At 46.1% G+C, this 24,362-nt stretch overlaps 2 protein-coding genes across 4 annotated transcripts in view; one reads left to right on the top strand and one right to left on the bottom strand.

Annotated features, from left to right (window-relative positions):
- The window catches only part of C15H17orf75 (chromosome 15 C17orf75 homolog), a 33,162-nt gene extending 18,209 nt beyond the window's left edge, over positions 1-14,953 (bottom strand). The window contains exons 1-2 of one of the 3 annotated variants that reach the window (XM_085858186.1): positions 14,762-14,953; positions 1,009-1,095 (exon numbers count right to left, since the gene is read on the bottom strand). In XM_085858186.1, coding sequence (XP_085714312.1) covers positions 1,009-1,095; positions 14,762-14,907 — 233 coding nt within the window. In that variant the 5' untranslated portion in view covers positions 14,908-14,953. The remainder of the gene's footprint in view (positions 1-1,008; positions 1,096-14,761) is intronic. The other 2 variants (XM_085858184.1, XM_085858185.1) reach the window with 2 other exon arrangements.
- Positions 14,954-15,480: 527 nt separating this feature from the next.
- The window catches only part of COIL (coilin), a 50,401-nt gene continuing 41,519 nt past the window's right edge, over positions 15,481-24,362 (top strand). The window contains exon 1 of the mRNA XM_085858183.1: positions 15,481-15,799. Within this exon, the coding sequence (XP_085714309.1) occupies positions 15,540-15,799 (260 nt within the window). The 5' untranslated portion in view covers positions 15,481-15,539. The remainder of the gene's footprint in view (positions 15,800-24,362) is intronic.

The raw sequence follows: 24,362 nt of genomic DNA, 5'->3' as shown, positions 1-24,362 counted from the left end.
AATTTTTAATGTCGTGACCAAACTTTGCTACGTCACGGGTAATGAAGGTTGTGGTCAAGTTTCATTGGAATTGTGTGTGTTGTTTCAGAGAAGAAGTTGCAAGTGTTTAAGGATGGACAGACTGATGGACGGATGACGCACCATCCCATCAGCTCTCAGGAACTACGTTCCAGGTGAGCTAACCGGAGAGTTGGTGTCAAAGCCACCCAATGCTCGCCCGTTTATACATTTTTCGTTTTTAAAAGACTAGTCTAATAGTATTTTTAATAAAGCATTGCAGTGAAGTCTGATCCAAATAATTTTAAAGCAATATATGTATTTGTATATTGTAATCAGTAAAAAATAGTGTGGTAGATTAAAACATAAGAAAGGAAATAACTTGCACCAAAAACTTTAACATTTTCACGCTCACGCTCACGCCGGGGGTATCGCTATAGCGCTGTTCTTCGAACAGGCGAGCTAAAAATGAATTACCGAGTAACAAGTTAGAGCTGGCAGGACAGTTTTGAGGTATATACACTCTCCTCTGCACTGTGTAGCCAGGGTTTGAATTTCGACCCAGCTTTAAACTGCCACCCTGGTGTTTACATACAGGGTGAGGCACCAAACGTTTGCTCCATCCATCACAAGGACGTTACTCTGGAGGACCTTTCTTACCGGCATCGGTCATAGGTGGATGTAAAAGGTCCCACACGTAATGTATTTCACAAGGAGAAGGCAAGTTATCACTGGCACCCTCAGTCAAACATCAGGCCTGACCACTCGGTGTGTGGAAAGCCTTGGGCTAAATATGTTCCCTGGCCGACCCCACGAGAAGGTGGTAACAATTGGGAACCGTTAAATAACTCGTTAAATGATTCCGATGTTGGCAAATAGCGACAAAAAGCTCCATTTAATTTTATCCTTTACAAATGAAGAGGGCAGATGATGCAGACCATCATGATTTAGTGCCATATGTTCCTTCCCACCCCACCACCATGACAGCACAGCAAATAGTCTGCACCATACCTCACATCGTCAGCGAGGACTTCCCTTTTTTGGATCTCTGTGATCGAACCCTGCCTCGGTCTCTCCAATACCTTGTCTGTGTCCAGCCTAGAAAAACAAGAGATCTCTCAAATCATTCTACAACAGCACCACCACCACCCATAGGAGTGAGGGAGGGAGGCAGTATTCAAGGGAGAATTTTAAAATCTTCAGTCTTGGACATGTGTTTGTGAAAAGGGAAAACACCTTTTATATAGGAAAGGTAATAAAAGGCAACATCACATCGTGACAGCTCGACCAAGATCACATCGTGACAGCTCGATCAAGATCACATCGTGACAGCTCGATCAACATCACATCGTGACAGCTCGACCAACATAACATTATGACAGCTCGACCAACATCACATCGTGACAGCTCGACCAACATCACATCGTGACAGCTCTACCAACATCACATCGTGACAGCTCGACCAACATCACATCGTGACAGCTCTACCAACATCACATCGTGACAGCTCGACCAACATCACATCGTGACAGCTCGACCAACATCACATCGTGACAGCTCGACCAACATCACATCGTGACAGCTCGACCAACATCACATCGTGACAGCTCTACCAACATCACATCGTGACAGCTCTACCAACATCACATCGTGACAGCTCTACCAACATCACATCGTGACAGCTCGACCAACATCACATTGTGACAGCTCGATCAACATCACATCGTGACAGCTCGACCAACATCACATCGTGACAGCTCGACCAACATCACATCGTGACAGCTCGACCAACATCACATCGTGACAGCTCGACCAACATCACATCGTGACAGCTCGACCAACATCACATCGTGACAGCTCGACCAACATCACATCGTGACAGCTCGACCAACATCACATCGTGACAGCTCGACCAACATCACATCGTGACAGCTCGACCAACATCACATCGTGACAGCTCGACCAACATCACATCGTGACAGCTCGACCAACATCACATCGTGACAGCTCGACCAACATCACATCGTGACAGCTCGACCAACATCACATCGTGACAGCTCTACCAACATCACATCGTGACAGCTCTACCAACATCACATCGTGACAGCTCGATCAAGATCACATTGTGACAGCTCTACCAACATCACATTGTGACAGCTCGACCAACATCACATCGTGACAGCTCGACCAACATCACATTGTGACAGCTCTACCAACATCACATCGTGACAGCTCTATCAACATCATATCGTGACAGCTCGATCAAGATCACATCGTGACAGCTCTACCAACATCACATCGTGACAGCTCTACCAACATCACATCGTGACAGCTCGACCAACATCACATCGTGACAGCTCGACCAACATCACATCGTGACAGCTCGACCAACATCACATCGTGACAGCTCGACCAACATCACATCGTGACAGCTCTACCAACATCACATCGTGACAGCTCTATCAACATCACATCGTGACAGCTCGATCAAGATCACATCGTGACAGCTCGACCAACATCACATCGTGACAGCTCTACCAACATCACATCGTGACAGCTCGATCAAGATCACATCGTGACAGCTCTGCCAACATCACATCGTGACAGCTCGACCAACATCACATTGTGACAGCTCGACCAACATCACATTGTGACAGCTCGATCAACATCACATTGTGACAGCTCGACCAACATCACATCGTGACAGCTCGATCAAGATCACATCGTGACAGCTCGACCAACATCACATTGTGACAGCTCTACCAACATCACATCGTGACAGCTCTACCAACATCACATCGTGACAGCTCGACCAACATCACATCGTGACAGCTCGACCAACATCACATCGTGACAGCTCGACCAACATCACATCGTGACAGCTCTATCAACATCACATCGTGACAGCTCTACCAACATCACATCGTGACAGCTCGATCAAGATCACATCGTGACAGCTCTACCAACATCACATCGTGACAGCTCGATCAAGATCACATCGTGACAGCTCGACCAACATCACATTGTGACAGCTCTACCAACATCACATCGTGACAGCTCTACCAACATCACATCGTGACAGCTCGACCAACATCACATCGTGACAGCTCGACCAACATCACATCGTGACAGCTCTATCAACATCACATCGTGACAGCTCTACCAACATCACATCGTGACAGCTCGATCAAGATCACATCGTGACAGCTCTACCAACATCACATCGTGACAGCTCGATCAAGATCACATCGTGACAGCTCGACCAACATCACATTGTGACAGCTCTACCAACATCACATCGTGACAGCTCGATCAAGATCACATCGTGACAACTCTACCAACATCACATTGTGACAGCTCGATCAACATCACATCGTGACAGCTCGACCAACATCACATCGTGACAGCTCGACCAACATCACATCGTGACAGCTCGACCAACATCACATCGTGACAGCTCGACCAACATCACATCGTGACAGCTCTACCAACATCACATCGTGACAACTCTATCAACATCACATCGTGACAGCTCGATCAACATCACATCGTGACAGCTCGACCAACATCACATCGTGACAGCTCGACCAACATCACATCGTGACAGCTCGACCAACATCACATCGTGACAGCTCGACCTACATCACATCGTGACAGCTCGACCAACATCACATCGTGACAGCTCGACCAACATCACATCGTGACAGCTCGACCAACATCACATCGTGACAGCTCGACCAACATCACATCGTGACAGCTCGACCAACATCACATCGTGACAGCTCGACCAACATCACATCGTGACAGCTCGACCAACATCACATCGTGACAGCTCTATCAACATCATATCGTGACAGCTCTACCAACATCACATCGTGACAGCTCTACCAACATCACATCGTGACAGCTCTATCAATATCACATCGTGACAGCTCTACCAATATCACATCGTGACAGCTCTACCAACATCACATCGTGACAGCTCTATCAACATCACATCGTGACAGCTCGATCAAGATCACATCGTGACAGCTCGACCAACATCACATCGTGACAGCTCGATCAAGATCACATCGTGACAGCTCGATCAAGATCACATCGTGACAGCTCGATCAAGATCACATCGTGACAGCTCGATCAAGATCACATCGTGACAGCTCGATCAACATCACATCGTGACAGCTCGATCAACATCACATCGTGACAGCTCTACCAACATCACATCGTGACAGCTCGATCAACATCACATCGTGGAGCTCTACCTACATCACATCGTGACAGCTCTACCAACATCACATCGTGACAGCTCTACCAACATCACATCGTGACAGCTCTACCAACATCACATCGTGACAGCTCTACCAACATCACATCGTGACAGCTCGACCAACATCACATCGTGACAGCTCGATCAACATCACATCGTGACAGCTCGACCAACATCACATCGTGACAGCTCGACCAACATCACATCGTGACAGCTCTACCAACATCACATCGTGACAGCTCGACCAACATCACATCGTGACAGCTCGATCAAGATCACATCGTGACAGCTCGATCAAGATCACATCGTGACAGCTCGATCAACATCACATCGTGACAGCTCGATCAACATCACATTGTGACAGCTCTACCAACATCACATCGTGACAGCTCGATCAACATCACATCGTGTAGCTCTACCTACATCACATCGTGACAGCTCTACCAACATCACATCGTGACAGCTCTACCAACATCACATCGTGACAGCTCGACCAACATCACATCGTGACAGCTCGATCAACATCACATCGTGACAGCTCGATCAACATCACATCGTGACAGCTCTACCAACATCACATCGTGACAGCTCGACCAACATCACATCGTGACAGCTCGACCAACATCACATCGTGACAGCTCGATCAACATCACATCGTGACAGCTCGATCAACATCACATCGTGACAGCTCGACCAACATCACATCGTGACAGCTCGACCAACATCACATCGTGACAGCTCGACCAACATCACATCGTGACAGCTCTACCAACATCACATTGTGACAGCTCGATCAAGATCACATCGTGACAGCTCGACCAACATCACATCGTGTAGCTCTACCAACATCACATCGTGACAGCTCTACCAACATCACATCGTGACAGCTCGATCAACATCACATCGTGACAGCTCGACCAACATCACATCGTGACAGCTCTACCAACATCACATCGTGACAGCTCTATCAACATCACATCGTGACAGCTCTACCAATATCACATCGTGACAGCTCTACTAACATCACATCGTGACAGCTCTATCAACATCACATCGTGACAGCTCTATCAACATCACATCGTGACAGCTCGATCAAGATCACATCGTGACAGCTCTACCAACATCACATTGTGACAGCTCGATCAAGATCACATCGTGACAGCTCTACCAACATCACATCGTGACAGCTCGATCAAGATCACATCGTGACAGCTCGATCAAGATCACATCGTGACAGCTCGATCAAGATCACATCGTGACAGCTCGATCAAGATCACATCGTGACAGCTCGATCAACATCACATCGTGACAGCTCGATCAACATCACATTGTGACAGCTCTACCAACATCACATCGTGACAGCTCTACCTACATCACATCGTGACAGCTCTACCAACATCACATCGTGACAGCGCTACCAACATCACATCGTGACAGCTCGACCAACATCACATCGTGACAGCTCGACCAACATCACATCGTGACAGCTCGATCAACATCACATCGTGACAGCTCGACCAACATCACATCGTGACAGCTCGACCAACATCACATCGTGACAGCTCTACCAACATCACATCGTGACAGCTCGACCAACATCACATCGTGACAGCTCGATCAAGATCACATCGTGACAGCTCGATCAAGATCACATCGTGACAGCTCGATCAAGATCACATCGTGACAGCTCGATCAACATCACATTGTGACAGCTCGATCAACATCACATTGTGACAGCTCTACCAACATCACATCGTGACAGCTCGACCAACATCACATCGTGACAGCTCGACCAACATCACATCGTGTAACAGCTCGACCAACATCACATTGTGACAGCTCGATCAACATCACATTGTGACAGCTCTACCAACATCACATCGTGACAGCTCTACCAACATCACATCGTGACAGCTCGACCAACATCACATTGTGACAGCTCGACCAACATCACATCGTGACAGCTCGATCAACATCACATTGTGACAGCTCGACCAACATCACATTGTGACAGCTCTACCAACATCACATCGTGACAGCTCGATCAAGATCACATCGTGACAGCTCGACCAACATCACATTGTGACAGCTCTACCAACATCACATCGTGACAGCTCGATCAAGATCACATCGTGACAGCTCTACCAACATCACATCGTGACAGCTCGACCAACATCACATTGTGACAGCTCGACCAACATCACATCGTGACAGCTCGATCAAGATCACATCGTGACAGCTCGATCAAGATCACATTGTGACAGCTCGATCAAGATCACATTGTGACAGCTCGATCAAGATCACATCGTGACAGCTCGATCAAGATCACATCGTGACAGCTCTACCAACGTCACATCGTGACAGCTCTACCAACGTCACATCGTGACAGCTCTACCAACATCACATCGTGACAGCTCTATCAACATCACATCGTGACAGCTCGATCAAGATCACATCGTGACAGCTCGATCAAGATCACATCGTGACAGCTCGACCAACATCACATCGTGACAGCTCGACCAACATCAAATCGTGACAGCTCGACCAACATCACATCGTGACAGCTCGACCAACATCACATCGTGACAGCTCGACCAACATCACATCGTGACAGCTCGACCAACATCACATCGTGACAGCTCTATCAACATCACATCGTGACAGCTCTACCAACATCACATCGTGACAGCTCTACCAATATCACATCGTGACAGCTCTATCAACATCACATCGTGACAGCTCTATCAACATCACATCGTGACAGCTCGACCAACATCACATTGTGACAGCTCTACCAACATCACATCGTGACAGCTCTATCAACATCACATCGTGACAGCTCTACCAATATCACATCGTGACAGCTCGACCAACATCACATCGTGACAGCTCGATCAACATCACATCATGACAGCTCTACCAACATCACATCGTGACAGCTCGACCAACATCACATCGTGACAGCTCGACCAACATCACATCGTGACAGCTCGATCAACATCACATCGTGACAGCTCGATCAACATCACATCGTGACAGCTCGACCAACATCACATCGTGACAGCTCGACCAACATCACATCGTGACAGCTCGACCAACATCACATCGTGACAGCTCTACCAACATCACATTGTGACAGCTCGATCAAGATCACATCGTGACAGCTCGACCAACATCACATCGTGACAGCTCTATCAACATCACATTGTGACAGCTCTATCAACATCACATCGTGACAGCTCGATCAACATCACATCGTGACAGCTCGACCAACATCACATCGTGACAGCTCGATCAAGATCACATCGTGACAGCTCGACCAACATCACATCGTGACAGCTCGACCATCATCACATCGTGACAGCTCGACCAACATCACATTGTGACAGCTCGATCAACATCACATTGTGACAGCTCGACCAACATCACATCGTGACAGCTCGATCAAGATCACATCGTGACAGCTCGACCAACATCACATTGTGACAGCTCTACCAACATCACATCGTGACAGCTCTACCAACATCACATCGTGACAGCTCGACCAACATCACATCGTGACAGCTCGACCAACATCACATCGTGTAACAGCTCGACCAACATCACATTGTGACAGCTCGATCAACATCACATTGTGACAGCTCTACCAACATCACATCGTGACAGCTCGATAAAGATCACATCGTGACAGCTCTACCAACATCACATCGTGACAGCTCGACCAACATCACATCGTGACAGCTCGATCAACATCACATTGTGACAGCTCGACCAACATCACATTGTGACAGCTCTACCAACATCACATCGTGACAGCTCGATCAAGATCACATCGTGACAGCTCGACCAACATCACATTGTGACAGCTCTACCAACATCACATCGTGACAGCTCGATCAAGATCACATCGTGACAGCTCTACCAACATCACATCGTGACAGCTCGACCAACATCACATTGTGACAGCTCGACCAACATCACATTGTGACAGCTCGATCAACATCACATTGTGACAGCTCGACCAACATCACATCGTGACAGCTCTACCAACATCACATCGTGACAGCTCTACCAACATCACATCGTGACAGCTCTATCAACATCACATCGTGACAGCTCGATCAACATCACATCGTGACAGCTCGACCAACATCACATCGTGACAGCTCGACCAACATCACATCGTGACAGCTCGACCAACATCACATCGTGACAGCTCGACCAACATCACATCGTGACAGCTCTATCAACATCACATCGTGACAGCTCTACCAACATCACATCGTGACAGCTCTACCAACATCACATCGTGACAGCTCGATCAAGATCACATCGTGACAGCTCGATCAAGATCACATCGTGACAGCTCGACCAACATCACATTGTGACAGCTCTACCAACATCACATCGTGACAGCTCGATCAAGATCACATCATGACAGCTCTACCAACATCACATCGTGACAGCTCGACCAACATCACATCGTGACATCTCGACCAACATCACATCGTGACAGCTCGACCAACATCACATCGTGACAGCTCGACCAACATCACATCGTGACAGCTCGACCAACATCACATCGTGACAGCTCGACCAACATCACATCGTGACAGCTCGACCAACATCACATCGTGACAGCTCTACCAACATCACATCGTGACAGCTCTACCAACATCACATCGTGACAGCTCTATCAACATCACATTGTGACAGCTCGATCAACATCACATCGTGACAGCTCGACCAACATCACATCGTGACAGCTCGATCAAGATCACATCGTGACAGCTCGACCAACATCACATCGTGACAGCTCGACCAACATCACATCGTGACAGCTCGACCAACATCACATCGTGACAGCTCTACCAACATCACATCGTGACAGCTCGATCAAGATCACATCGTGACAGCTCGATCAAGATCACATTGTGACAGCTCGATCAAGATCACATTGTGACAGCTCGATCAAGATCACATCGTGACAGCTCGATCAAGATCACATCGTGACAGCTCGATCAAGATCACATCGTGACAGCTCTACCAACGTCACATCGTGACAGCTCTACCAACGTCACATCGTGACAGCTCTACCAACATCACATCGTGACAGCTCTATCAACATCACATCGTGACAGCTCGATCAAGATCACATCGTGACAGCTCGACCAACATCACATCGTGACAGCTCGACCAACATCACATCGTGACAGCTCGACCAACATCACATCGTGACAGCTCGACCAACATCACATCGTGACAGCTCGACCAACATCACATCGTGACAGCTCGACCAACATCACATCGTGACAGCTCTATCAACATCACATCGTGACAGCTCTACCAACATCACATCGTGACAGCTCTACCAATATCACATCGTGACAGCTCTATCAACATCACATCGTGACAGCTCGATCAAGATCACATCGTGACAGCTCGACCAACATCACATTGTGACAGCTCTACCAACATCACATCGTGACAGCTCTATCAACATCACATCGTGACAGCTCTACCAATATCACATCGTGACAGCTCTACCAACATCACATCGTGACAGCTCTATCAACATCACATCGTGACAGCTCTATCAACATCACATCGTGACAGCTCGATCAAGATCACATCGTGACAGCTCTACCAACATCACATTGTGACAGCTCGATCAAGATCACATCGTGACAGCTCTACCAACATCACATCGTGACAGCTCGACCAACATCACATCGTGACAGCTCGACCAACATCACATCGTGACAGCTCGATCAAGATCACATCGTGACAGCTCGATCAAGATCACATCGTGACAGCTCGATCAACATCACATCGTGACAGCTCGATCAACATCACATTGTGACAGCTCGATCAACATCACATCGTGACAGCTCGATCAAGATCACATCGTGACAGCTCGATCAACATCACATCGTGACAGCTCGATCAACATCACATCGTGACAGCTCGATCAACATCACATCGTGACAGCTCTACCAACATCAAATCGTGACAGCTCGATCAACATCACATCGTGACAGCTCGACCAACATCACATCGTGACAGCTCGATCAAGATCACATCGTGACAGCTCGACCAACATCACATCGTGACAGCTCTGCCAACATCACATCGTGACAGCTCGATCAAGATCACATCGTGACAGCTCTACCAACATCACATCGTGACAGCTCGATCAAGATCACATCGTGACAGCTCGATCAAGATCACATCGTGACAGCTCGATCAAGATCACATCGTGACAGCTCGATCAAGATCACATCGTGACAGCTCGATCAAGATCACATCGTGACAGCTCTACCAACGTCACATCGTGACAGCTCTACCAATATCACATCGTGACAGCTCTATCAACATCACATCGTGACAGCTCGATCAAGATCACATCGTGACAGCTCGACCAACAACACATCGTGACAGCTCGACCAACATCACATCGTGACAGCTCGACCAACATCACATCGTGACAGCTCGACCAACATCACATCGTGACAGCTCGACCAACATCACATCGTGACAGCTCGACCAACATCACATCGTGACAGCTCTATCAACATCACATCGTGACAGCTCTACCAATATCACATCGTGACAGCTCTACCAACATCACATCGTGACAGCTCTATCAACATCACATCGTGACAGCTCGATCAAGATCACATCGTGACAGCTCGACCAACATCACATCGTGACAGCTCTACCAACATCACATCGTGACAGCTCTATCAACATCACATCGTGACAGCTCTACCAATATCACATCGTGACAGCTCTACCAACATCACATCGTGACAGCTCTATCAACATCACATCGTGACAGCTCTATCAACATCACATCGTGACAGCTCGATCAAGATCACATCGTGACAGCTCTACCAACATCACATTGTGACAGCTCGATCAAGATCACATCGTGACAGCTCTACCAACATCACATCGTGACAGCTCGATCAAGATCACATCGTGACAGCTCGATCAAGATCACATCGTGACAGCTCGATCAAGATCACATCGTGACAGCTCGATCAAGATCACATCGTGACAGCTCGATCAACATCACATCGTGACAGCTCGATCAACATCACATTGTGACAGCTCTACCAACATCACATCGTGTAGCTCTACCTACATCACATCGTGACAGCTCTACCAACATCACATCGTGACAGCGCTACCAACATCACATCGTGACAGCTCGACCAACATCACATCGTGACAGCTCGACCAACATCACATCGTGACAGCTCGATCAACATCACATCGTGACAGCTCGACCAACATCACATCGTGACAGCTCGACCAACATCACATCGTGACAGCTCTACCAACATCACATCGTGACAGCTCGACCAACATCACATCGTGACAGCTCGATCAAGATCACATCGTGACAGCTCGATCAAGATCACATCGTGACAGCTCGATCAAGATCACATCGTGACAGCTCGATCAACATCACATTGTGACAGCTCGATCAACATCACATTGTGACAGCTCTACCAACATCACATCGTGACAGCTCGATCAACATAACATCGTTTTGCTCTACCTACATCACATCGTGACAGCTCTACCAACATCACATCGTGACAGCTCTACCAACATCACATCGTGACAGCTCTACCAACATCACATCGTGACAGCTCTACCAACATCACATCGTGACAGCTCGACCAACATCACATCGTGACAGCTCGACCAACATCACATCGTGACAGCTCGACCAACATCACATCGTGACAGCTCGACCAACATCACATCGTGACAGCTCGACCAACATCACATCGTGACAGCTCGACCAACATCACATCGTGACAGCTCGACCAACATCACATCGTGACAGCTCGATCAACATCACATCGTGACAGCTCGACCAACATCACATCGTGACAGCTCGACCAACATCACATCGTGACAGCTCGACCAACATCACATCGTGACAGCTCGACCAACATCACATCGTGACAGCTCGATCAACATCACATCGTGACAGCTCGATCAAGATCACATCGTGACAGCTCTACCAACATCACATCGTGACAGCTCGATCAAGATCACATCGTGACAGCTCGATCAAGATCACATCGTGACAGCTCGATCAAGATCACATCGTGACAGCTCGATCAAGATCACATCGTGACAGCTCGATCAAGATCACATCGTGACAGCTCGATCAAGATCACATCGTGACAGCTCGATCAAGATCACATCGTGACAGCTCTACCAACGTCACATCGTGACAGCTCTATCAACATCACATCGTGACAGCTCGATCAAGATCACATCGTGACAGCTCGACCAACAACACATCGTGACAGCTCGACCAACATCACATCGTGACAGCTCGACCAACATCACATCGTGACAGCTCGACCAACATCACATCGTGACAGCTCGACCAACATCACATCGTGACAGCTCGACCAACATCACATCGTGACAGCTCTATCAACATCACATCGTGACAGCTCTACCAACATCACATCGTGACAGCTCTACCAACATCACATCGTGACAGCTCTATCAACATCACATCGTGACAGCTCGATCAAGATCACATCGTGACAGCTCGACCAACATCACATCGTGACAGCTCTACCAACATCACATCGTGACAGCTCTATCAACATCACATCGTGACAGCTCTACCAACATCACATCGTGACAGCTCTACCAACATCACATCGTGACAGCTCTATCAACATCACATCGTGACAGCTCTATCAACATCACATCGTGACAGCTCGATCAAGATCACATCGTGACAGCTCTACCAACATCACATTGTGACAGCTCGATCAAGATCACATCGTGACAGCTCTACCAACATCACATCGTGACAGCTCGATCAAGATCACATCGTGACAGCTCGATCAAGATCACATCGTGACAGCTCGATCAAGATCACATCGTGACAGCTCGATCAAGATCACATCGTGACAGCTCGATCAACATCACATCGTGACAGCTCGATCAACATCACATTGTGACAGCTCTACCAACATCACATCGTGTAGCTCTACCTACATCACATCGTGACAGCTCTACCAACATCACATCGTGACAGCGCTACCAACATCACATCGTGACAGCTCGACCAACATCACATCGTGACAGCTCGACCAACATCACATCGTGACAGCTCGATCAACATCACATCGTGACAGCTCGACCAACATCACATCGTGACAGCTCGACCAACATCACATCGTGACAGCTCTACCAACATCACATCGTGACAGCTCGACCAACATCACATCGTGACAGCTCGATCAAGATCACATCGTGACAGCTCGATCAAGATCACATCGTGACAGCTCGATCAAGATCACATCGTGACAGCTCGATCAACATCACATTGTGACAGCTCGATCAACATCACATTGTGACAGCTCTACCAACATCACATCGTGACAGCTCGATCAACATAACATCGTTTTGCTCTACCTACATCACATCGTGACAGCTCTACCAACATCACATCGTGACAGCTCTACCAACATCACATCGTGACAGCTCTACCAACATCACATCGTGACAGCTCGACCAACATCACATCGTGACAGCTCGACCAACATCACATCGTGACAGCTCGACCAACATCACATCGTGACAGCTCGATGAACATCACATCGTGACAGCTCGACCAACATCACATCGTGACAGCTCGACCAACATCACATCGTGACAGCTCGACCAACATCACATCGTGACAGCTCGACCAACATCACATCGTGACAGCTCGATCAACATCACATCGTGACAGCTCGACCAACATCACATCGTGACAGCTCGACCAACATCACATTGTGACAGCTCGATCAAGATCACATCGTGACAGCTCGATCAAGATCACATTGTGACAGCTCGACGAAGATCACATTGTGACAGCTCGACCAACATCACATTGTGACAGCTCTACCAACATCACATCGTGACAGCTCGACCAACATCACATCGTGACAGCTCGATCAACATCACATTGTGACAGCTCGACCAACATCACATTGTGACAGCTCTACCAACATCACATTGTGACAGCTCAACCAACAAACGCAGTTCGTGCCGAAGAGACCCCAGGTACACATCCACACCTTGATCCTAAAATCCAAACGCACGGTCCTACAAGCAATCCGCACGCCCTTTCCGATTCTAAGGATCATCAACAAAGTGATAGGTTCAAACTGACAGACTATTGGCTCGCCCTGTATTCTGTCTGACTCCACAATGAACGAGGTCTCGTTTAACAAACGCTCCATTGTCTTTGCTTGCACCTTAAGTGACGTCACATCTTGCACCTTAAGTGACGTCACACTTTGTCTTGCACCTTAAGTGACGTCACATGGGATTGACCAATTAATGCCGGCTCTCCAATTATTATTATATTTTTCCCCACAACAAACAGTAAGAACGTAAGGTTTGTAAGAAAAATTCGGAATTCATCTCCAATCGGTCGAATTCCCACGGCATGCCCGCCTTGTGAGCTGGTAGGCGAAAATGGCGAAGTGGCTCGTCCAGGTGTGCGAAGGTCGTTCTGCGCCGACGGCCTGATGATCCTCTGTGGACTCCAAATCTTTGAAAAAGGATTCATCCTCAACGAATAATGACTCTTCCATCTCCATGACGCTCTCGTGCTGACGTCATCACGTTTCTGTTGTTGTTTTTTTGGACAATATTTACAAGGAATACACATATGATGATGTTTAAATCTTTCTACCGTTCAAGACCCTTTGCCATGTATTTTAGATGTCTATCCTGCTTGGTGTGGTATCTTCACGACATTATCTCCTACTGCTTGTAATATAACCCAACAAAGCATGCTTTACTGAATAGACGGATCGTGTTTTAAGCGCTGTTCGTTTGTAACAACGTTTTACACATTAAGTTACTTGGTGGATGACCGAAAATTTCATTAATTATCGTGGACAATTTTTTTAAATAAATATTTTTCGTCGAAGTTCCTTAAAACACAAAAGCACATTGTACAAACAAAACTAACGACGAGGTTACGTGAAATCTCGCGAGATTTCTTGCTGAATGGGGTTCTTCGATGTAATCCGTGTTGACGTCATCACGTTTCTGTTGTTGTTTGTTGTACGAAATTGATTTTGTTTTTTATTTTTTAACTTTGGTTCTTGACAATGATGTGAACTTCAATGAGTGGTGTACATCTGTCTTGCTAGATCGAAATCTTTACGAACGAGAATATGCAAGCACAGCCAACTACCGTCACGTGGTGACGACGGAAGTCAAGATGGCGGCGCCCATGGATGCGCAGCGTTTTCCCATTCGAATCAAGCTGTTGTTTGATTTCCCCCCTCCCGGAGCTCCAACAGAACGCCGATTGTGGTTTATAGTGGACATGGATCGATGCCGCCTTGTTGCCGACCTTCAAAGCGACATTCGGCAGCGCTTTCACATCAGCAGTCGAACCGCGGTGACCCTTTTTATTGATGGTTGCCTGGCACCTGCGGCTGAGAGGATCACGTTGGTGCGAGATGGTGACTGCATTCGGTATGGATCGATTTACCCTTTATTTATTTTAAAATTAATATGGAATAGGCAAAGCCTAATAGCGAACGTAGAATTCTTACATTCGATGCTGCAATTTCCGGTTACTTCGGCCTGGATTCGGGATTAGCGATCAAATAATGTAAATCACGATTAAAAATTATTTTTTGATGATGCGGGAGATATCTTTATTAAAATCAGTGGAGGAAATATACACCATGTCTGATATTTGGGTCTTTCATGTCTCCGACGATGCCTTTATCTCCCGGCATGCATCATTCCCCATGCCAAAAACTGGAAGCAAAAAAAAACCAGAAGCAAAAAAAACCGGAAGCAAAAAAAAACCCCGGAAGCAAAAGGGTCATAGCCAACGACACGGATTCCAAATTGCCAGGGTGTTGTTGTTGTTGTTTCCTATTCTCTCATGTGCACGCATTAAGTATGAAGCTCACTACGTTCGCTAATAGCATTTTAAAAGAAAGAAGAGTAAACTAGAGGTATTGAATTCAGCATTCTTCATACATCCATGAAAAAAAAAGCACAACATCATCTTCCATTTGAAACAAATGTTAAAGATCGACAAAGAGTGGAACAAAATGCCTCTCGAGAATCTCCGACGATCAAGTAGATGCCTTGCATGGAGCTCAGCTCATATGCCTTGCATGGAGAAGTGAATTCTTGCAGAAGTTTTTGTGTGAGGCTCACTTTGCTACACCAGGATGGGTTTGAGGGCAGTGAAGTGGTGGCTGAAGCCCGAATCCTCTCCTGATGACTCCATCTTTGCTCTTTACTTCTTGGTCTTCCATTTGATTGTTACATCCTTTTTACTCTGATGGGAATCGACAGACATCTTATTACCTCGGGACATCTTGCTGCCATGATGGGCACAGCTAGATATGTTATGCAGGGATTATACCAAAACCTTATGCTATTCTCTGCAACCCACCTGAAAGGAATTATCTCAGGCTATTCCACCTGAAAATAGCTATCTCGTTTTTTATTTATTTATTTTTTTGACTGCATTCACGTCAGATAAGTCATCAATTCTCCTTGTTTGACCACATAATTGTGGAAGATGACAACCTACCTGTGGTGGGTGGAAGATGACAACCTTCCCATGGTCCAACCTATTACGTGCCTTTTTGCCCAGCTAATGTCATCAAATTGATCAAGTAGACAATATAATTTTTCTTGAATGCTGATCTCTGCATCCAACCCCAATGGCCCTTCTCAGGGCCAATCTGTCCAGAGCATTCGAGGGAGTTTGTAGATGTTACAGCTCATCGTAGGCCTGTTGAGAGCTACAGCGCCTTCAGAACGTATTCACACCCCTCGACCTTTGTCACATTATGTTGTGTTACAATCTGAATTTAAAATGGATTAAAATTTGGATTATTTGTCACCGATCTACACAAAATACCCCACAACGACAAAGTGAAAATATGTTTTTCGAATTTTTTTACACATTAAGTAAAAACAAGCCAGTAGGAGACGAGGGATTCGCTAGGATCGAAGCGCTGGATACGATGCTTTTCATTCTGACCGATCCACCGACGAAGATTCATTGCCAAGACGTATTGGTTCACATACAATTGTTCCTCTGCCTGGCAAGATTTTTCCTATTGCGTATTTTGCCAACTGGCACTCCTCATAAAAAATGACGGTAAATAGATACCCTATTTTTGAAGGACTACCATATGAAAAATAATCGGTTTGCTGATTTGTGCTGTGGAGCCTCGCGTTGCAGACACACACACACACACACACACACACACACACACACACACACACACACACACACACACACACACACACACACACACACACACACACACACACACACACACACACACACACACACCCCGATAAACTTCTCTCAATGCTCTTGTTTGACCACACCTGAGCCACACAATATTTTTCATGAGCCACGCCCACTTTCCTACGCCACTCCCACTTTAAATAATTGGAGGTGGTGTGTTGGTGGTGGAATCGTTTTCGGTAAATAAATAAATAAGGTGGCGTGTGGGTCGTGGAATCGTTTTCGGAAAATAAATAAATAATTGAAGGTGGTGTGTGGATCGTGGAATCGTTTTCGGTAAATAAATAAATAATTGAAGGTGGTGTGTGGATCGTGGAATCGTTTTCTATAAATAAATAATTGGAGGTGGTGTGTGGGTGGGAATCGTTTTCGGTAAATAAATATAGAATTGAAGGTGGTGTGTGGATTGTGGAATCGTTTTCGGTAAATAAATAAATAATTGGAGGTGGTGTGTGGGTGGGGAATCGTTTTCAGTAAATAAATAAATAATTGAAGGTGGTGTGTGGATCGTGGAATCGTCTTCGGTAAATAAATAAATAATTGGAGGTGGTGTGTGGGCGGGGAATCGTTTTCAGTAAATAAATAAATAATTGAAGGTGGTGTGTGGATCGTGGAATGGTTTTCGGTAAATAAATGAATATTTGAAGGTGTGTTGGTCGTGGAATCGTTTTCGGTAAATAAATAAATAAATAAATAAAGGTGGTGTGTGGATCGTGGAATGGTTTTCGGTAAATAAATGAATATTTGAAGGTGGTGTGTGGATCGTGGAATTGTTTTCGGTAAATAAATAAATTATTGGAGGTGATGTGTGGGTGGGGAATTGTTTTCGGTAAATAAAGAAACAATTGGAGGTGGTGTGTTGGTTGTGGAATCGTTTTCAGAATATAAATAAATAATTGAAGGTGGTATGTGGGTCGTGGAATTGTTTTCGGTAAATAAATAAATAATTAGAGGTGGTGTGTGGGTCGTGGAATCGTTTTTGGTAAATAGATAATTGAAGGTGGTGTGTGGGTGGGGAATCGTTTTCGGTAAATAAATAAATAATTGGAGGTGTGTGTGGGTCGTGGAATCGTTTTCAGTAGATAAATAAATAATTGAAGGTGGTGTGTGGATCATGGAATTGTATTCGGTAAATAAATAAATAAATAATTGGAGGTGGTGTGTGGATCGTGGAATCGTTTTCGGTAAATAAATAAACATATTATTAGAAATCCACAAAGACAGAAATGCTGGTGATTCCATATGTTTTGGATCCTTTTCACTTTGGTCAATTACGTTTGGATCGAGGAGATCGAAGGTGGAATGACGGTGTAGTTCCTTACAAACACTGTATACACACCTTAAATGATGGTAAATAGACACCCAATTTTTGAAGGACTACCATTTGAAAAATAAAACCTCAATCAAAAATCGGCTCGAGTAAAATTTTCGAAATATCTCGAAGTGTTTAATTCCGAAGTCTCGTTTCTCTACATTCAAAACTGAAGGACAAGTATTGAAAATACTGTACATGGTTTTTCGGCCGCTGCACAGCAACGGGTGGTTGCTAGGCAACGAAATTCAAACGCGCACCTCCCCAGTATATATTCCACCTGTTGGCAAAGTTTCATTGAAATCGGTTCGCTGGTTCGTGCTGTGGATCCCCACGTTGCAGACACACACACACACACACACACACACACACACACACACACACACACACACACACACACACACACACACACACACACACACACACACACACGGAAAACCCAACACTAAGGGATATCTCATATATATATATATATATATATATATATATATATATATATATATATATATATATATATATATATATATATATATATATATATAGCGAATCCAATAAAAAGCTGAAATGTCTTACGTCAGTAAGTATTCAACCCATTTTCTGCTATCACACTCCAAATTGAGCTGAGGTGCATCTAATTTCCCTTGATCATCCTTGAGATATCTCTACAACTTGATTGGAATCCATCTGAGGCCAATTCGATTGTTTGGACGTGATATAGAAAGAAACACACCTTTTTATATCGCGGGTTGAGAGACATAATGTTGTAACTGCATTTCTGGCGAAACCGAATAAAATGGCTCTCATGTCTTTCAACACCATATTTATCTTTCATTAGCGATTTGCAGGAAATGGGAAATTTTCAGTTACAACATTATGTCTCTCAACCCACAAAATATGGTGTTGAAAGACATAAGAGCCATTTTATTCAACCTCGCCAAAAATGCAGTTACAACATTATGTCTCTCAACCCGCGATATGAGGTCCCACAGTTGACAGTGAAATTGAGAACAGAAACTCTTCCATGAACTCCAAGCAACTGTTCGTAGAACTCTGAGATTGAATTGTGAGGAGGCATATATCTGGGGAACTGCATAAAACAATTTCTAGTGTGTTGAAAGTTCCCAAGAGTACAGTGAACTGTGTCAATAGGAAATGGAAAGAATATAGAAATACCCAGACTCTTCCTATAACTGGCCGTCTGACTAGACGGAGCAACTGGGCAAGAAGGACCTTGCTCAGGGAGGTGACCAAAAACCTAACGACCACTCTGGCAGAACTACAGAGCCCCTTGGCCGGTTGGGAGAACCTGCTGGAAGCACAATCTCTGCAGCACTTCACAAATCTAGGCTTTGTGGGAGAGTGGCCAGGTGCAGGTGTAAGTCACTCCTGAGAAAAGGCACATGACAGCACACCTGCAGTTTGTAAAAATGCATGTGAAAGACTGAGAGCAGAAGGCAAATATTTTGTGGTCTGATGAGATGAAAATTGAACTCTTTGGCCTGAATGCAAAGCGCTACATCTGGTGGAAACCGAGCACAGCTCATCACCCATGTAACACCATCCCTACTGTGAAGCATCCCTACTGTGAAGCACAGCTCATCACCCATGTAACACCATCCCTACAATGGTGGTGGCAGCATCATACTATGGGGATGTTTTTCAGCAGCAGGGATTGGGAGACTTGTAAGGATAGAGGGAACAATGAATGGAGCCAAATACAGGCAAATCCTTGAGGCGAACCTGCTTCAGAGTGCAAAAGACCTCAGACTGCGGCAAAGATTTATGTTCCAACAGGACAATGACCCCAAGCATCCAGCCAAAGCAACACTGGAATGGCTTCAGAACAAGAACATGAAAGTCCTTGAGTGGCCCAGCCAAAGCCCAGACTTGAATCCCATTGAGAATCTGTGGAACGACTTGAAGATTGCTGTTCACTGACTGACATCCAACTTGACAGAGTTTGAGCAAATCTGCAAAGAAGAATGGGAGAAAATCCCCAAATCCAGATGTGCAAAGCTGAAACAGACATACTCAAGAAGACTCGAAGCTCTAATCATTGCGAAAGGCACTTCTACAAAGTATTGACTCCATCCATCCATTGGGACCATACTCCGTACAGAGCATTAGTGCTGCCTAAACAGTCTCCTTGGCTATTGGGCACAATCCTGGACGGGTCGCCACTCCGACACAGGATATCAGCAAGCTGGCACTCATTTTGCCGACCTCGGAAGGATGACAGGCAGAGTCAACCCCACCTGGTATTAATTCAACAGCCAAGTGGGATTTGAACTCAGGATCCTCGGATTCCAAGCCCACCACCCTAACCATTAAGCTAACACCAGGCATACAGAGAAGGTGTAAACACCGAAAATTGCTCAAGGACATTAAAGGGTAAGCTTTAATAACGTGTTTTACAAATTCAACATACCAAAGATGCTCCATACAAAAGCGGTATCGCAACATGGCAACCCATACTGTATTACCTGTGCATGGTGAAGTTGCTGTTACGATAGGTGTGTGCCTCTGACACAACGGTATCGAATGAGTCAGCTTTGGCATGTAGTCTGTGTTAGTGGTGCTGAAAGTATTAACTCAGGGGGCTTCCACGGTCACACAATTTCCACGGTCACACAATGTAGCAGTCACATATGTTTTTATTTTTCGGGGAGCCGCACGGCGTGTTTATACATTGTGGAGACCGAAAACGTGGGGGTGCCGTACGCTCTTTGATTTCATGTCGCATGGTGACCTGAGGGCATCCCTGCGGCGGCAATATAATTTTCAAGGCAGATGCAAGGAGACCGCAAGGTGTCCGCAAGGCGACCACAGGGGGCCCTAAGGCGAATGTGCGACCAGACGGACGGTAACGAGTGGGTATATATACACCAGTCCTTTTTTACTGAAATAAAAATATACCAGCATATATGACTGAATATACTATAACTATAACATACCGTGGTCCCCCAGAATCCGAACGACCAAGCTGTTTGAACAAATTGGAATCCGAACAATTTTTTCGAGAAAGTTTGGCCCTAAAAACCCAATACATTTTAAAAAACGGAACAAAACGTAGCATTCATGTTTGTTCACGTGTCTCCCCCACCTGTTTGACCCGCATCTTCGCGCTTTGTTCATTCAGTTCGTCGGTGGAAGTACTCAGTCACATTTGCTCTACGGCGAGGTAAGGCGGCTGTACGCCCTCTGAATTGACAGAAATGTGCGACGGCCGCAGAGAAACTGAGGTGGCCTTAGGGTGGCCCGACGCCGTTTGGCTATATTTTACAGGCCGTAGAGGCGCCGTGGAATTATAACGCGGAGTTGTAACTTTTTTTCATTTCTACGCTCGCCGTAGCAATTCGCAAAGCCAAGCTATGACGTAGATGTGTTCCACGTCGACCGTACGTCGGGCGTACGGTGGGCTTGCGTTTTCCATGCGGCTGCCGTAAGCTCTTCTCAATGCAAAATGAATTTTCCCAACACCCAAAAAATTACGGCACCCCCACGTTTTCGGTCTCCACAATTTATAAACACGCTGTGCGGCTACCCGAAAAATAAAAACATGTGTGACTGCTGCATTGTGTGACCGTGGAAATACTGCGGCCGCTTTGTAATTGCGAGTGTCCGTACATTTTTTAGACCCTCCGGGCGCCGAGCCAAATGTGACTTAGGCCTTACCTCGTGTTTTCACCTTCATTTTTTTTAATTATTAACAAAAAATGCAATCCGATCGCGTGGTGTGATGGACTGTCGGGCAAGGATTGAATTTCACAGCAAAACCGGTTGTAATTTTTAATATCCATGATTACGTCAGCCCGATGCATTTGATGAAAGTGATTGTGGTTCTGGGGGCATCATGTTTGATGAGTTGCCCTGGGGGCAGCGCTCTCGCAGAGTGTGTGAGCGATCAGAACCCAGGCCGGAGCTCAAGCCTGTGGGGACCTTAGGATGTGGCGATTGTACTAGTTTACATACAATACACCGCCACCGAAGGTCATTTACTCATCTTATTTTACCTTAAACATGGGGAATTTCAGTTTAAAATGTCTTGAAAGTGGGTTTTCTTTGGGTCCACGAATGGATTAATTCACTCCATTATTTCTTATTGGGAAAATATTTTTTGAATCCGAACTTTTTGCAATCCGAACAGCCTCCTGGAACGAATTAAATTTGGATTCTGGGGGCACCACTGTGTATAGGCAACAACTATACTCCGATCTCTAGCGGCAGCGCACGGTGGACGCACGGTTGACGCAGACTGCCACGGAGGCCGTACGTAGGTGCAAGGCAGGCGTAGGGGAACCGTGCGTCAACCTTGCATTGCCCACAGGTAGTCACACAGACCGCAAGGCCACCGTACGGCGACCGTGTAAATAGTGCGGCCGCCATAACTTTTTGGGGGTTGGGAAAATTCATTTTTCATTGAGAAGAGCTTATGGCAGCCGCACGGAAAACAAAAGCCCACCGTACGCCCTACGTACGGTCGACGTGAAACACATCTACGACATAGCTTGGCTTGTCTCATTGCTACGGCGAGCGTAGAAATGAAAAAAGTTATAACTCCGCGATTTCATTCCACGGCGACCCTACGGCCTGTAAAATATAGCCAAACAGCATAGGGCCACCCTAAGGCCACCTCAGTTTCTCTGCGGCCGCCACACGTTTCTGTCAATTCAGAGGGCGTACAGCCGCCTTATCCTCGCCGTAGAGCAAATGTGGCTGAGGCCTTAACAATCAGAAACATCTACAAACTATCTGTTACTGTTTGGCTACTCCCTGCCATCCCATTGTCACAGCATGCTGAAATTCACCTTAGAGATTTTATTAGCCACCACTACTCCTGGGGATATAGCGCTAACATCATTTCTGGTGAACAGTTGTGTGATTCAAACAACTTGGCTCCATCCATTGGTGCAGATGGAATTGGTATTACAACCCTTATCTCTGCTTTGCATCAATTGACGAGTCCTCACAGCCCTCAATTGGCTTGCGTAAGATACTCTCCCATTTCCCTCAGCCAACTCCGCCCTGCTCGTCCATGTTGGGATTGAAGTACCACTCATCTCATCCAAGCCTTCCCCTCAATGGAACTTTCATAAAGCCAATTGACCAGGTTTTGCCACAGAAGTGGATGAGAAGATCTCTTCCAACGATTATAAACCTGAGAATTATAAAGTCCTTTGTCAAGTCCTCAAATCTGCTGTGACAAACAACATCCCTTGTGGCTACAGAAACACTTTCACCCCTTGCAGGCTTCCAGAGAAAACTGGAAACAACAATGTGAGACAACTGGAAACCCAGACACAGCTACACGACGTCTCTCATCTCTTGACTCTGTGTGCCATCAAAGGTGGATTGAAACTGCAGAGAGTATAGATTTCACCCATTCCAGCAGGAAAGCTTGGAATCTTCTCTGCTACCTTCATACTAGCCCACTC

This window comes from Eptatretus burgeri, chromosome 15 (assembly GCF_056783735.1).
Source record: "Eptatretus burgeri isolate ZD-2024b chromosome 15, Ebu_testis_v1, whole genome shotgun sequence".
Classification (NCBI taxonomy): domain Eukaryota; kingdom Metazoa; phylum Chordata; class Myxini; order Myxiniformes; family Myxinidae; genus Eptatretus; species Eptatretus burgeri.
Note: the sequence above shows the minus strand (reverse complement) of the source record. Positions and strands in the feature narration are given on the sequence as shown.